The 13,882-nt window shown below is 40.1% G+C and overlaps 1 protein-coding gene across 3 annotated transcripts in view; it reads right to left on the reverse strand.

The window, feature by feature from the left end:
- TRIM37 (tripartite motif containing 37) overlaps window positions 1–13,882 on the reverse strand; it is a 1,106,152-nt gene that overhangs the window by 751,905 nt on the left and 340,365 nt on the right. For all 3 annotated transcript variants that reach the window (XM_085649381.1, XM_085649379.1, XM_085649380.1), the window contains exons 9-11: window positions 12,288–12,412; window positions 11,742–11,792; window positions 11,142–11,223 (exon numbers count right to left, since the gene is read on the reverse strand). In XM_085649381.1, coding sequence (XP_085505507.1) covers window positions 11,142–11,223; window positions 11,742–11,792; window positions 12,288–12,412 — 258 coding nt within the window. The remainder of the gene's footprint in view (window positions 1–11,141; window positions 11,224–11,741; window positions 11,793–12,287; window positions 12,413–13,882) is intronic.

Consider the following 13,882-nt stretch of genomic DNA (forward strand, 5'->3'; position numbering starts at 1 on the left):
GCCTCAGTATCCGGAGACTAAAATGGACCCTTCATCCTCACCACCTGGGAAATTCATTACCAAACACCTAAAAAAGGACCCTCCTTCTCTGCCCAAATCAGTCTCGCCTGTTTCTATGGAGTTGCTACTGGAGGAAATCAGGGCTCTTCGACCTTTCATGGAAGAGACCAACGCTAAATTGCAAATCCTTATGGATAATTGGTCAACTCGATACAAGAGTTTCTGCAGTTGAACACAGTGTCTCCTCCCTCAAGGAAACATGTGCTAATGTTTCTCAACTTCACTCCCAAGTCTCTGTGCTTCAACTACAGGTTGAGGACCTTGAAAACCGAAATAGGCGGAATAACCTCCTCATTTACGGCTTGGCAGAAGGACTTGAAAGATCAGATGCTCTTACCTTCTTTAAGTCTTTCCTACCCAAACTACTTCATGTGCCAGAAGGAACTATACTTAATATTCAATGAGCACACAGATTGGGCAGCATTCCTTCCATTGCTTCACCTTCTCAACGACCGAGTTATCTTATACTTCTTAGAGTACACGGATTTGCTAAAAGTTGTCAGCGGTCAAATCTTCTCAAAGAGTCACCTGGTCAGGTTCAACCTTATTTTTTGCACAGGATTACGCTAAAGCTGCTGCCAACAGACGCAAGGCTTTTTTATGAGACCTGATCTTCGTTCGATGGGAGCCCGCTACGGACTTTTTCATCCTTGTCTTAAGGTCACGTACAACAACAGAACAACTACTTATGAAGATCTATTGCGACTACAAAGCTTCATAAATTCTTGCAAAACAGTTGTCATGTATTCTTCCGGACCTTCATCATCTTCATTCAATGCTTGATTTTATGTATTCTCTTCACAGGTTCCTCACATTCTATTCTCTTAATTGTGGCAGTTTCCCACACAAGAAATGTTATTTGTTGGATTTAGTTAAGCTTATGTTTTAGTCTGGATTCAAAACATGTTAGCTTGCTTGATACGTTCTTACTGTTTCTCTAGTTCATAGTGCGATTTATTAATTGTCTTAATACTTGTTGTTCTTCGCTTCCACAGATCTTTTATCCTCATGGCGTGGTTTCCCCCTGGTCCTCCATGTAGTTGAATCCAGATGTTCCGTCTGTTCCATGTGGTTTCACCCCCCCCCCCCCATTTTGTTTCCCTGATTCTTCTTTATGTAGGTATGTTGCTTCTCTATATTTCTTTCTTCTTTTTCTCTTCTTATCTTTCTTCATCTCCTAATATTTTTCCTTATTCTTTTCTTTCTATCATGTCTTTTGTTCTTAGCTTTACCTTGTACTTTTTGGCTATTTGCTCATTTAATGTCCTCATTACTTTCATTTCCTCTTATATTCTCATATCTGTTTCTTTATTTACCGTTGCATATTCAAATTCTATTAATCTTCCATTCTTCCAATACTTATTTATCATATTTCTCTTCTCTTGCATTATCAGGTCCGGCTCACTTTTCCTGTTTCGCTTATCTATTTTCTCTCTCCCTTTTTGCCTGACCTTTTTGCTTTTTATCTTATCATTTTACTCTCTATCTTAACTTTAAAGAATTGGACTTCTGCTTCACGCTCTTATTTCACTATTTTCCTGATACCTTATGCCGTTAAAACTACTCTCATGGAATGTCAGGGAATTAAATTCTCCTATCAAAAGACAGAGTCTTAACCCATCTAGCTAAATTAGATGCTGACATAGTATTTCTGCAAGAAACACATCTTACAGAGGTTGAATCCTTGAAACTAAAAAGGGGCTGGGTGGGGAGGTTTTCTTTTCTCAAGGAGATGGTAAACGCAATGGAGTAATGATTCTTTGCCGTAAGTCACTTCCAGTTAAACTCATATTGCAACAATCAGATGCTGATGGCTGAATGTTAAGTTGTTGTTAAATGACGTTTCAGTCTCGCTTCTGAATGTCTATGCTCCTACTGGTGGTGATGCATTCTTTTGGCGTACACTGGCGAAGCAAATTACTCATTGTATTGAAGATAACTTTATACTAGAGGCAATTGCAACCAGGTCTTTGATCCATTCATAGACAGGAACTCCAAAGTCACTTTCATTTCTAATAATTCCCATTAATCTTTTGTTCACGCTATTACTCAACATAAACTTTTAGATGCATGGCGTTTATGTAATCCAACCACTAGAGAATATACTTTTTCTTCCCCAGCTCATCAAACTCAATCAAGAATAGATTATATTTTTGCCTCTCACAATATTTCGCAATCTCTTATGAATGCAGAAATTGGCCCCATTTTATTATCTGACCACGCTCCTATTTCAATCGGCCTTGATTTACTGCTTAAAGCGAACACCCCTAGAAGATGGCGTTTTAATAACTCTCTTCTTCTAGATCCAGTGTTCACCGCTTCCTGCACCACCTTCTTCAATGAGTACTTTGTGACGAACCAGAGCGACTCCATGTCACTTTCAACTATTTGGGATGCTTTTAAGGCTTCAGCAAGAGATTTTACTATGGGTTTCACTACCAAAAAATGAAAAAATCCTCGCATGCTTGCCAATGATCTCCTTCATGACATCAAGAGATTAGAACACTCATACTACACTTCTCACTCGAAAGAAAGTTTAACCGCTCTCATTGATGCCAAATTGAAATTTAACAAGAAGTCCACAGATAATGCCTCCTTATACTTATTAAAAGCTACCTCAAAATTCTATGGAGGCAAAAACAAAGCAGGAAAAATTCTAGCTAATTATTTGAAAATTCGACATGAGAAGTTAAATATCGATTCCATTTACAATGGACATGGTGTTTTAAAATTTAAGAGTTTCCCTTTTCTATAAAGCACTATATGCATCTGACACACAGGCCACTGATCATTCACTGTCGCATTTCTTTTCCACAATCCAAAAACCCCAACAAACCCCTTCTGATTTGTCTCCTCTGGAATCAGATTTAACACAACAAGAACTTTTGAAGGCTCTTCAATGCCTTAAAAAACACAAAGCACCAGGCTCTGATGGTTTAACCGTTGACTTTTATCTCCACTTTTCTCAACTCTCACTATCTAAATTGCACTCGCTGATAAGTTCTTTCTGTTCCTTCAATAATTCTATTGGCTCTTTTTCAGAAGCTCACATATGTCTTATTCCTAAGGAAGGCAAGGACTCCAAATATTGTTAGAACTATAGGCCTATATCCTCTGTAAACATCGATTACAAAATCTACTCCAAAGCGTTCGCCCTTCGCTTAGACTCCCATCTACTGAAATTGTATGGCAAAGAACAATCTGGCTGTGTTGAAGGGAGATTTATAACTGACAACTCACATCTAAAACAACCTCTTGCAGCAATAGCATGGGATGCAGAAAAAGCGTTTGATAGAGTTGAGTGGTCTTATTTATTCCATACTCTTAAGTGGTTCGGTTTTGGCCCCAAATTTATATCTTTAATTTCCCTCCTTTATTCTAACCCACGAGCTGCAGTCTGTGCCAATGGCCTGATCTCCCCGTTCTTTGATTTAGGTAGAAGGGTGGGACAAGGTTGTCCTCTCTCTCCCTTCCTTTTCAATTTAGCCATGGAGCCATTTCTCTGTAAATTACATCAAAATCCAAATTTGCAAGGTTTCCAAACTTCGAACTCTGACATTAAACTTGCAGCTTACGCAGACGACATTTTACTTTTCTTATCAAACCCAGATGTCTCAATTCCTACTTTTTTAGAGGAAGTAAGGTCATTCTCCCTTGTCTCTGGTTACAAATTAAATAATAATAAGTGTGAGATTCTGCCCTTAACTAAATACACTTTTAAATCAGATTTCAATACTTCTAATTTCACATGGAGTCCCAAATCCATTAAATATTTAAGACTACACTTCACTCCCTCGATCACAGACACAGTAGCACTATGTATGAATAAATGCATTCATAAAATTTCAGAGTTAACCACTAAATGGTATCCTCTTTATTTATCTTGGTGGGGACGTTTGGACACCATAAAGATGATGTTATCTCCCATAATTTTATACACTATTTCCAACATTCCAGTCCCTATCTCTACTAAATTTTTTAAGAAAGTCAATTCCAACCTTTTTTCCTTTTTATGGAATAATAAAAAATCACGAATGTCAATATTAAAATTGACTCGTCCTAAAGCAGAGGGTGGAGTTAATTTCCCCGATTTTCCAGCTTACCAGAAAGCGTTCCTCTTACGTCAAGCATCTTTTTGGCTGCTTGATCACACAGAAGATTGTCCTCTTTGGACCTCAAAAGAACGTCAATTATCATCTCCCTTCTCCTTTCATGAATACCTCTCCTTCTCACGCAAACCACAGTCCCTCTCCACCCCCATAATCAAATTAATTTCCAAACTTCTGGAATCGACCTCCCCATCCTCTCACACAAATATTGACTCCTTCCTTAACTCAACAATTTGGCACAACAGAAACTTGTACATTCGTAATAAGCCCTTACACTGGAAAACCCGGAGACAAAAGGGATTACTATGGCTACATCAATTATTTTCAGGGACAGACTTCTTACCTTTTTCTTCACTCAGTCATTCATTTAACCTCCCTACCTCCTTTCGCCATAAATACAACCTACTCAAAAACGCTGCGATGGACAAATATAATCAACTCATTAAGAGGCGTGGGAGACAGACTTCGAGACATCTTGGCCATTATCACTATGGAAACATATTTGGACTAAGATACGCAAGTCCTCCAGGGCAGCCACCACGACGCAAACACTATTTTTTGTATATAACAGGCTTTTGCTAACACCGGCTGTATTAAGTAGAAGGTTTTCGACTATGTTGGATTTGCTCATCTTCAAAAGCTGATTTATTTCATATGTTATTTTCTTGTCCATGTGTACAGACTTTCTGGAAACAATTTGAGCCAAATTAATTTGATTTTTGGTACTAAATTTTCTTTTGCCCTTATCCATATATTCTTAGGAAGTCTCTCATCTATTTGGGACAATATTACGATTAACGTCAAAATGATTGATTTGTTGATAGCAATTGCTTTTCAGCAGATCACCATTAATTGGAAGGATTGTACAAAGATCTCCTATAAGGCTTGGTGGTACGCTGTTTGCCATAACCACAGGATGGACACTTCTTTTGTTTATCCTTTACAAATGGCAATCAAACGGCTAAATCTTTGGTTTCCAGTTACAAATTACATTGTTGCAAGTGCTAAAAGAAATTCACAGTTACAGCCATCTCAACAAGAAGTTCTCATACCTCCTTGATTCCCCTATATGTTCCTAAATAATTTTGTATTCTAGTGAAGTTAAGTTTGCACTCGTATTGTTTTACTTTCTCTAATTCTACTAATTAGTCCAATTTATGTAATTTGGAATGGAATGGTTTTATTTCTGCATTGATATGAGCTGTTATTTTGTATCGCATGTGGACACCTCTTTTCTTCTTAATAAAATTTCTCCTTGAACTAAAGAATTAGTATCCCTTGGTTGTTGTTACATTCAGAATTGGGAAACAAACCGTTAAATGTTTTAATTGTGTATTTTGATAGTGTCTAATGATTTATTGTTTTGATTATGTAGAGACGTTCATTTGAGGTGGGTCACGAAATGTTAAGTGATTTATTTCTTTGTGATGTTGCTCCTCTGTCAATGGCAGTTGTACGTAAATCTGAATGATTGTTTTGAATAACAAAGAAATTAAATAACAGTAATTAAGTTGTGTGGCCACATAGTTGAAACTGCGATATAGGTGAAATTGAGTTAGCATTGGCGTGCGTTTGTTGTTATATTTTGGTAGTGGTTCTAGCCGTGCTGATGTTAGATTAGCCCATCCCCTTGTTGTTAGTCATTCACTGAATTTCCTGGCACATCTTATAACCATGCCCCATTTATGAAGAGGTAAAATAAGAATCTTAGGGTGTGGCTTAATCTATATTTTATTTTTATAGGGGCATCACTTTGTAGCTATTGTATATCAATGGTGCTACCTGCTTTGGTATCTCTTTTCTCTAAATTGGAATAGCAATTAAGATTAATTTTGGAGGATTGATTGAATGCATTTTCTTAGCACCAGAAATGCATTTGGATATTAGGGACAGCTTCTGGTCTTAAGTTCTCATAAGATCCGGTCTCCATTTCCCCTCCTGCCTCTGACAAACCTATTAAGCACTTAACTTTACAAGTCATCTCTGCCAACTCCTAAAAGCTCATGGTTGAGTTGACCACCACTGCTTCCTCCAAACTAGCTAACTCCCACTCCCTTACTGACCCCATACTCAGTGACCTTTATAGGGCCTTGACATGAGTGAGTTCCAATAATGAGTGATGAGTTCGTATGGGTCATGGATGGCTGGTGTTTAAGGGTGGTGATCTTTCTTTTTTTTTTTTTAGAGTTCAATGAAGGGTGGAGTTTGGGTGTGCTGAGGTGTTTTAACGGGAATGGGATTAGTGTGATTTAGGTGTAGAAAGGGGTTCTTGGGACTGGGTGGGGTTAGGGATAGTGAGTGATTTTAGGGTTCAAGTATGGTGGATTATTGGGGAGAGGATGTGGCCTGACGAGCAAAGGCAGTCGATCTCAAATCTGGGAAACAGAGTTCGAGTCTCGGCAATGACGCTAAACATACTGCGATTCTGGGCAAAACACTTAATCTCCCTGTGCCTAAAAAAAATGAATGTGTCCTTGTGTAACATAACTGGTGCTTATTTAAGGGACTCTGATAACTTGGGTCAAGTTCGCGCTATATAAAACTCCGGAACAAAAACAAAATAATAATAATGTTTCGTCATGTGCAGAATTGTTCTGTTAACAGCATGTTAAAGGGTAGTAGGTACATTCATAGAACAATGAAAACAGAAACCACACTGGAGGAAACCAAATCATGGAAAATCAATATTAAGGAATGACAATTTTAAGAAAATACAAACAAATCAAAAATTAAAGGAAACATTTTGCATTTGGAAGGAAAGATCATTTTAAAGAAAATCCAAAATTACATTAAACTTTGGTAGAGTCTAGGACTACTGTGTGGATTTTGGGCTCAGCGATGGATCATATTAAAGGAGATTAGGGGGTTCTTAGAGCTCAGGACTAATTGGTGTGTGGGCATAGAATGGGGTTTTTAGGGTTCAAAGATGGGTGGAGTGCAGGGGTGGTGAGGGCTTTTTAGTGCTCATGGATGAGTGGCGTTTAGGTGTGCGTTTTGTTTTTAGGTTTCAGGGACGGGTGGAGTGTATGGCTGTCGAGGTTTTAGGGCTTATGGATGGGTGGAGTTTAGGGCTGGTGAGGTTTTTTAAGGTTCAAATATTGGTAGCAGCTGTGGTGGTGATGAGTTTTTAGGGTTCAGGATGGGGTGGAGTTTAGGGCAGCGAGGGGTTTTAAGGATGATGGGTGGAGTTTAGATGTAGAAAGGGGTTTTAAGGGTTCACAGATGAGTAGTTTAGGGTGATGAGTTCTTATGAGTCATGGGTGGCTGGTGTTTAAGGGTGGTGAGGGTGTTTTTTTTTTTTTTTTTTTTTTAAGAGTTCAAGGACGGGTGAGTGTGCAGAGGTGTTTTAAGGGGAATTGGATGGGTGGTGTTTAGGCGTAGAAAGGGGTTCTAGGGAGTGGGGGTTATGAATAGTGAGTGATTTTAGGGCTCAAGGATGGTGGGATTTTGGGGGGAGAAAGGGCTTTTAAGCTTCAGGGATGAGTGTTGCTTAGGTGTTGTGAGGGGCTTTAAGAGGCAGGGATTGGTGGCGTTTAGGGTTTCTGAGAGGTCAGAAATGGATGTTGTTTACGGGAAGTGATGACAGAGAAATAAAAGCATCCAAAGCAATTGTCAGACAATGTAGACGATATAAATATAAGCTAATGAATGAATGAATACACACTTATATAGCGCATGGCTACCCAAGGGCATCTCAGAGCTTCATGTGACACCTTAAAACACAAACTGATCACGGAAAGAGAAAAGTTGTAAGCTGATTCCTAAATTTCAGATAACCAGATTCCAAGCGTATATAATCTGGGAGCTGGTACCAAAACCTGGCTGCGTTATAAGAGAACCGCCGACCTTCAGTTCGTGACCGCTTGTTGATGGGAACTGCGAGTAGTCGTTTGTTATTGGATCTCAGAGTCCTATTGGTGCAATATAGTAGCACCATTGACTGAAACAATGGATGGCCCTTCCCAAAAATAGACCTATGAACAATGCACATTGCCTTGAACCTAATTCTTTGCTGGATAGGGAGCCAGTGCAGCAGACTAAGTGCCGGTTTGGTTGAGTTGCGTTTGGGAGTATTCATTAAGAGGCGGGCTGCACAGTTCTGGACAATCTGCAGTATCTTAATGGTCCCTTGTGGCGCACCCAAATAGACTGTATTCGCATAGTCCAGCCGGGACAATATAAGTGCCTGGACCAATATACGCCTGGCGTCAAAAGGAAGGAGGGGGAGGATCTTCCTTATCAGCCTGAGAAGTCCATAGCAGTTGGCTGCAACTTTACGAGCTTGAACTTTAAAATCCAAATTGCAGTCAAACCAGACACCCAAACTCTAGATTTGTTTTTTTGGTGCAGGAGGGAGGCCTAGACAGCTGGGCCAAAAATAAATCTATATTTGTGGGGGCAGAATGGCCCAGGAGCATAATTTCTGTCTCAGCTCCATTAAGTTTTAGAAAGGACAGGTCCATCCACTCAGAGACCTTCCCAAGGCAAGATGTAAAGCCCAGCTCAGATTTATCATGCTGACTGAGAAAAACCACCAACTGGGTATCGTCAGCATAGGTGACAATGTAGACCCCCCAGGGATAATGTCCCCGGATGTATAGCACTGAAATAAATATTTCAGACGAAAATGTTTCTGAAATCAAGATCTGCAACCACACCATTTACACATAATAAATACGCATTCAAAAGCCAATTTCAACTAAAATGATTTTCTAGTAATTGGTTTCTATGAAAAGGTAAATGCCATGCATTCTGAAAACAGTTAAGAAGAAATGGTTTCTCAGTAATGGTATTACATTAAATAGTTTTTCTATGAAATCACATACAACCTTTGCAAAGCCATTCTCATCTACATTCCTAGCGTTAAGTCACCCACTAACCAGGAAGGAGTGTGGTTTATAAATTTGCATCAGCATTACATAATCTAGACTGCCTTCAGCTGCAAGTGACTGTTTTATCAAAACCACCCTTTGTCTACTACCGCATAAAAACAGGTTGACTACAAGGAATCGCAATTCCTTAAGGAGAAACACCAGAATAATTAGCAAAGACATTTACAATTTAGGGCAACATTAACATACTCACTAGCCCCTCTCTGCCAGTATCTTACGTCAGCTTTTCCCAAAAGTTTTCTGTTGGACTTGGCCCTTTCTGCAGGGCCATCCCCAAACGTTTTACCTAGACCCTCCTATTCTCTGAACCCGTTTTTGTTGGCTTTAAGGACTCTGCACACTTTACCCCTGCTAACTAGTGATAAAGTGCTTGTGTTCCTCCTTTAAACTGGTGAGAATTGGCTTACACCCAAATAGCAACATGACTTAAGTTCCTAGTAAAGTAATACTACAGGCACCGCGGTCCAGTAAATTAAATGTTACTAGTGGGCCTGAAGTACTTATTGTATCACCTACTTAATTATCATTCTTAAACATGTCTTAGGCCTGCCATTGCAGCCTAACTGTGCAGTGATAAACTGTCATTTCAACCTCGCAAAATACGCCTTTTGCCAGGACTAAATCTTCCTTTTTAATACATAGAAGTCACCCATAGGGAAGACCCTACACATTCCAGAGGGCTGGGTGTAGTGTATTTAAAAGGTTGGATATGTACTTTTAAGTGTTACATGTCCTGGTGGTGAAAAACTCACACATTCTTTTTTCACTACTGCACGAACTACATAAGTGATAACTTTCAATTGAGAGCAAGTAGGAATGTCGAGTTTGGTGTCTAAACAATTGTAATTTAAAACCCTCTTTAATGGCAAAGTCGGATTTTAAGTCGCAATTTTGAAAATGCCACTTTTAGAAAGTTGACATTTTCTTGCCATAACCAACTTCACCCGTACCCCGGTTCATACGACCCGGTGTAGCTGATAGTTGTTCTTTATGTATTACTACCAGGCAGTGAGTCAAAGGGGTAATAGCTGTTAGAAGGATGGGCCATCTCAGACTTGAGAGGGGTAGGAGCTGTCACCTACCACACTTGCACATCACAAAGGGTCTGGATGAGCACACTCACAAAGTTTTAAACTAGTCTTTTTTGCCCTCATAGAAGCTGGGGGCAAGGAGGCAGGACATTCCAAACACCTGGGGGGGGGGGGGGGGGGGACGGGACTCCAGAACCTCCTCCTACTTCAAAGCTGGCACCAGGTTCAAATAAAAAGAGCCTCAGACCAAACTCTTCAGTACACATCTGTACCTGTGGATGACTCAGAAGGATGACTGCTGTGCTGCACTGCTGCAGGAATCCTGCCGTATCAATATCAATGAGGTAGGATTACTGGAAATCCTTGTGATCAGTATATTTATGGTGTGGTACATTGATACATCAGGCACAAACAATTGGCCGTTTGCCATCCCAGATGGAAAAAAAAAACAGAGCAAAAATAGATATGCACAATTATACATCTGGCATAAGGAGAAGAAATAAGAAACTAAAGAAAAGCAAACTAAAGGAATGGAGAAAGAAGGAAGAAGAGGAGAAAGGATAGGAACAAAGTGGGTAAAAAGGAGTCAGGAACAGGAAAGTTAGGAGTAAAGAAGGGATGTTTAGAGGGAGGGTAAGAAAAAGCATAGCGAAAGAACAAACTGTGTTTCTCAAGTTGTGAATGAAGAGGGTGGTCAACACTAACATGTTCATAAAAAATAGAAAATAGAAATCTATTTGTTAGGCATAGACGGCAAGGAAGACACCATGTTTTCAGAAAAGTAGTAGCGCGAAACAGGCCTTTTGATGAGAAGGGTGGTGTTTTTAGGCCTAGGTAGATTGTCTGACTAAAATGCATTTTCTTTTTACCGTGGAGGAAACAGCTACATTCTCACAGTACGGCCTGCAGCAAGTGGCAACGCATACTACATTTGAACGGAAATATCTGACAGGCATCATTACTACTCAAAAACGTATGTTGGGCCTAGCATGATGTTGTGATGAAAACAATGCTACACGAGTAATATTAGCATAGAGAAGAACACTTACTGGGTAAACCTTCAGCCTCCAACAGAGACCAGCAACTTGGAGAGGAGGACTGTACACTGGATCTGCTCGCTGCCGCAAAGTACTGAGGAGTAGTAACAAAAATAAAAAATTTAATTACATCTTTTCTCTATCTCGGGCTAAAACATATTGAAATATAAAATAGAACTTTGAGAAAGAGATAAGTATTACATAGGGCATTTCCTCATTATGAACGTTGCGCCTTAGGATGATCAATTGTAATAGAAGGGAGGATCATACTTGCACAAAAAAAAAAAAAGACTTTGCCCGAAAACTTTGTGTGGATGAATTATTGCTATAAACTTTTCACATAAAAAGAATTTTGGATATACTATAGGTAGGTAGATAATCAATTTACTCATAATTAGAATGTCCTAGCTGAAACACTGACATCTACTAGACCAGCTCTTCTTCAAAACACAGAAAACCATAATATAGGATTTACATGGCTGGACAAAAGCAAAAAAGACAAAAAATGCACAGCCGAATCACAGGTTTTTCAGATTCTTGTCCACCGCCCTCTGTGCAAGTAGTTCAATATCCTTAAACCCAAGCAATTCACTGCGAAACCAGCAGGCTTACCTGAAATTTTCAAGAACAAATGTGGAGGAGTCATAGGCTGGGACTAACTCACTGTGAAGGCGAAAACAGATTTTCAATTACAAAAATATGAATAAAATGGACAACTATTTACATTATACATAGTCTTAGTGACAACATCACATAGTGTTACTCAAAGAAAACAATCTGTGCGTAAACTCATGAGCAACAAAGCATTTATCATTAAATCACACTCACTAATTCACTGGTCTGTTCTTAAATGTGTTTACTGACAATTGGTGCCATCAAGGTAGTGCTTTAAAATTACCAGTTCAAAATGCAAAACATAAATATCAATGAACAAAGACATGTTACTACATTGCTTAGCACTACTGTAGGAGCAGCCACCACTAACCTGGAACCATAAAATTCCAAAAAGGCACAAAGCAAAGCAAAAGATTGGCTGCAGTATTTAGACAATAAGGATATTAATCCTAAATCAAGATATCCAACTTAAATTATTACAAGAAACAAACAACCAAAAGAACAAGAGCAGCAAGATTCAACAAAACTACAAGTTGTTATTACCTATTAAAGTCTGGCGGTACAGGAGTAGTGACAAACGAGGCCATGGGCTTGCGGTGAACCTGCTGGAACATTTGCAGGATTTCTGCACTCTTCGAGATCAGCTCACTCTTACTACAAGAACGCAGCTGTGGAAGAAATAAAATTACTATAAAATAAGGTGACAAGCTTTACAAGATCCGTTTGGAACCAGTTAGCCCAGTGTGAACAGTTTGTCCTGCCCGGGTGCCCAGGGACCCCAAAACAGAGGAGGAATCAAGGAATGTTTACTTACTTGTACTACTAGTTCACCACCACAGGCATCTTGAGGAGAGGAATCTGGTCACATATGTTTTACATGAAAAACAAACATGGAAGTATCAAACCATTACAGACAACCTTTTCTCTCAGAATTGATTTCACCAGTTTGACGAAACCAACATAGTTCCTCCTACAATACAGAATCTTTTGATTCTACCCAGACTACCCCTAGTGCTGTTTCCACTATTTTATCCATTTCTTCTTACATATATCTGTTCCACAAAAACACACTATTTTGTGGAAAATGTTTTGACTTTTCTTCATTGTGGAATTTCGCCAGCCTGATTTTGTCAGGCTGACTTCCTTCATTATGGAAATTCATCACAATTATGCTATTTTAGAGACTACAGAAGAGGTTAACACAGATCACTAGTTGACAACTAAAAAGATTCATCAGAGGTTAGGTCTGATCAACTGGTCTATCTGTTTTACAGTTGGAATCCAGATAGCAGTAGTTTGAAAGCTGTATCGCTCGCCGGAACCGCTGGAACAGAACCTCTGTGCACCGCGCCGACTTGCCGTTGCCAAGGCTTGTAGACGCTTTCCTCCAGAGATCTTTGCGCTACAAGAAACTACAGCCTCCAGCATCTCTTACTACCAAGGTCTTCGTCCTCACCACATCCTCTGCACCGAGGGCCTGCATCTTTGGTGAGCTTCTCGAGGTCCTCTTGAGACTCCTGTGCCTTCGGCTTCAGTGGGCTCCACTGCTTGCTCTGGCCTGCTCGGACTCTCCTGAACTTGGTGAGTCCCTTGGACCTTGCTGGTCATGACCATGCACCTTCTTTGTTTACCACGTCTGTTGCTGCTGCCAAGGATTGTTGCTGCTACCACCGGACACAGAACCCCTGGTTCTAGACTTCCGGCATGGAACAGCTTGTGGACCGCTCCTGGTCATCCACAGCGTCGCCTGGTCCTGACAGCTGCAGCGAGAAAGGCAGTGAACTCTCCTGCAGCTTCCGGCATCAGTGGTCATTGGTCTTCCGTGCCACCTGGTCACTCCAGAGTGGCATAGACTCTGTCCCCTCTGCTTGCAGTTACTCCACTTCAAGAATCCATCCTTGGATTCGACCGGACTCTTTAACCTTCTTCACCAGCCGCATCTTTACTGAAGTCCTACATTGTGGTCTACGGCGGTTTCCAACATCACTTTGCACCAGACTTTCTAGGTGTAGGTATCCTGGTTTCTATGGTATCCACAGGTGGGGAGATCTGCAAACTTCCATCTTTCACGGGGATTCTTCAGGGTCCACTGGGAAGGTCTTTCTTCTTGAAAACTGCAACCGTGACTTTTTCATTAA

The sequence above is a fragment of the Triturus cristatus genome, chromosome 3_2 (genome assembly GCF_964204655.1).
Source record: "Triturus cristatus chromosome 3_2, aTriCri1.1, whole genome shotgun sequence".
Classification (NCBI taxonomy): domain Eukaryota; kingdom Metazoa; phylum Chordata; class Amphibia; order Caudata; family Salamandridae; genus Triturus; species Triturus cristatus.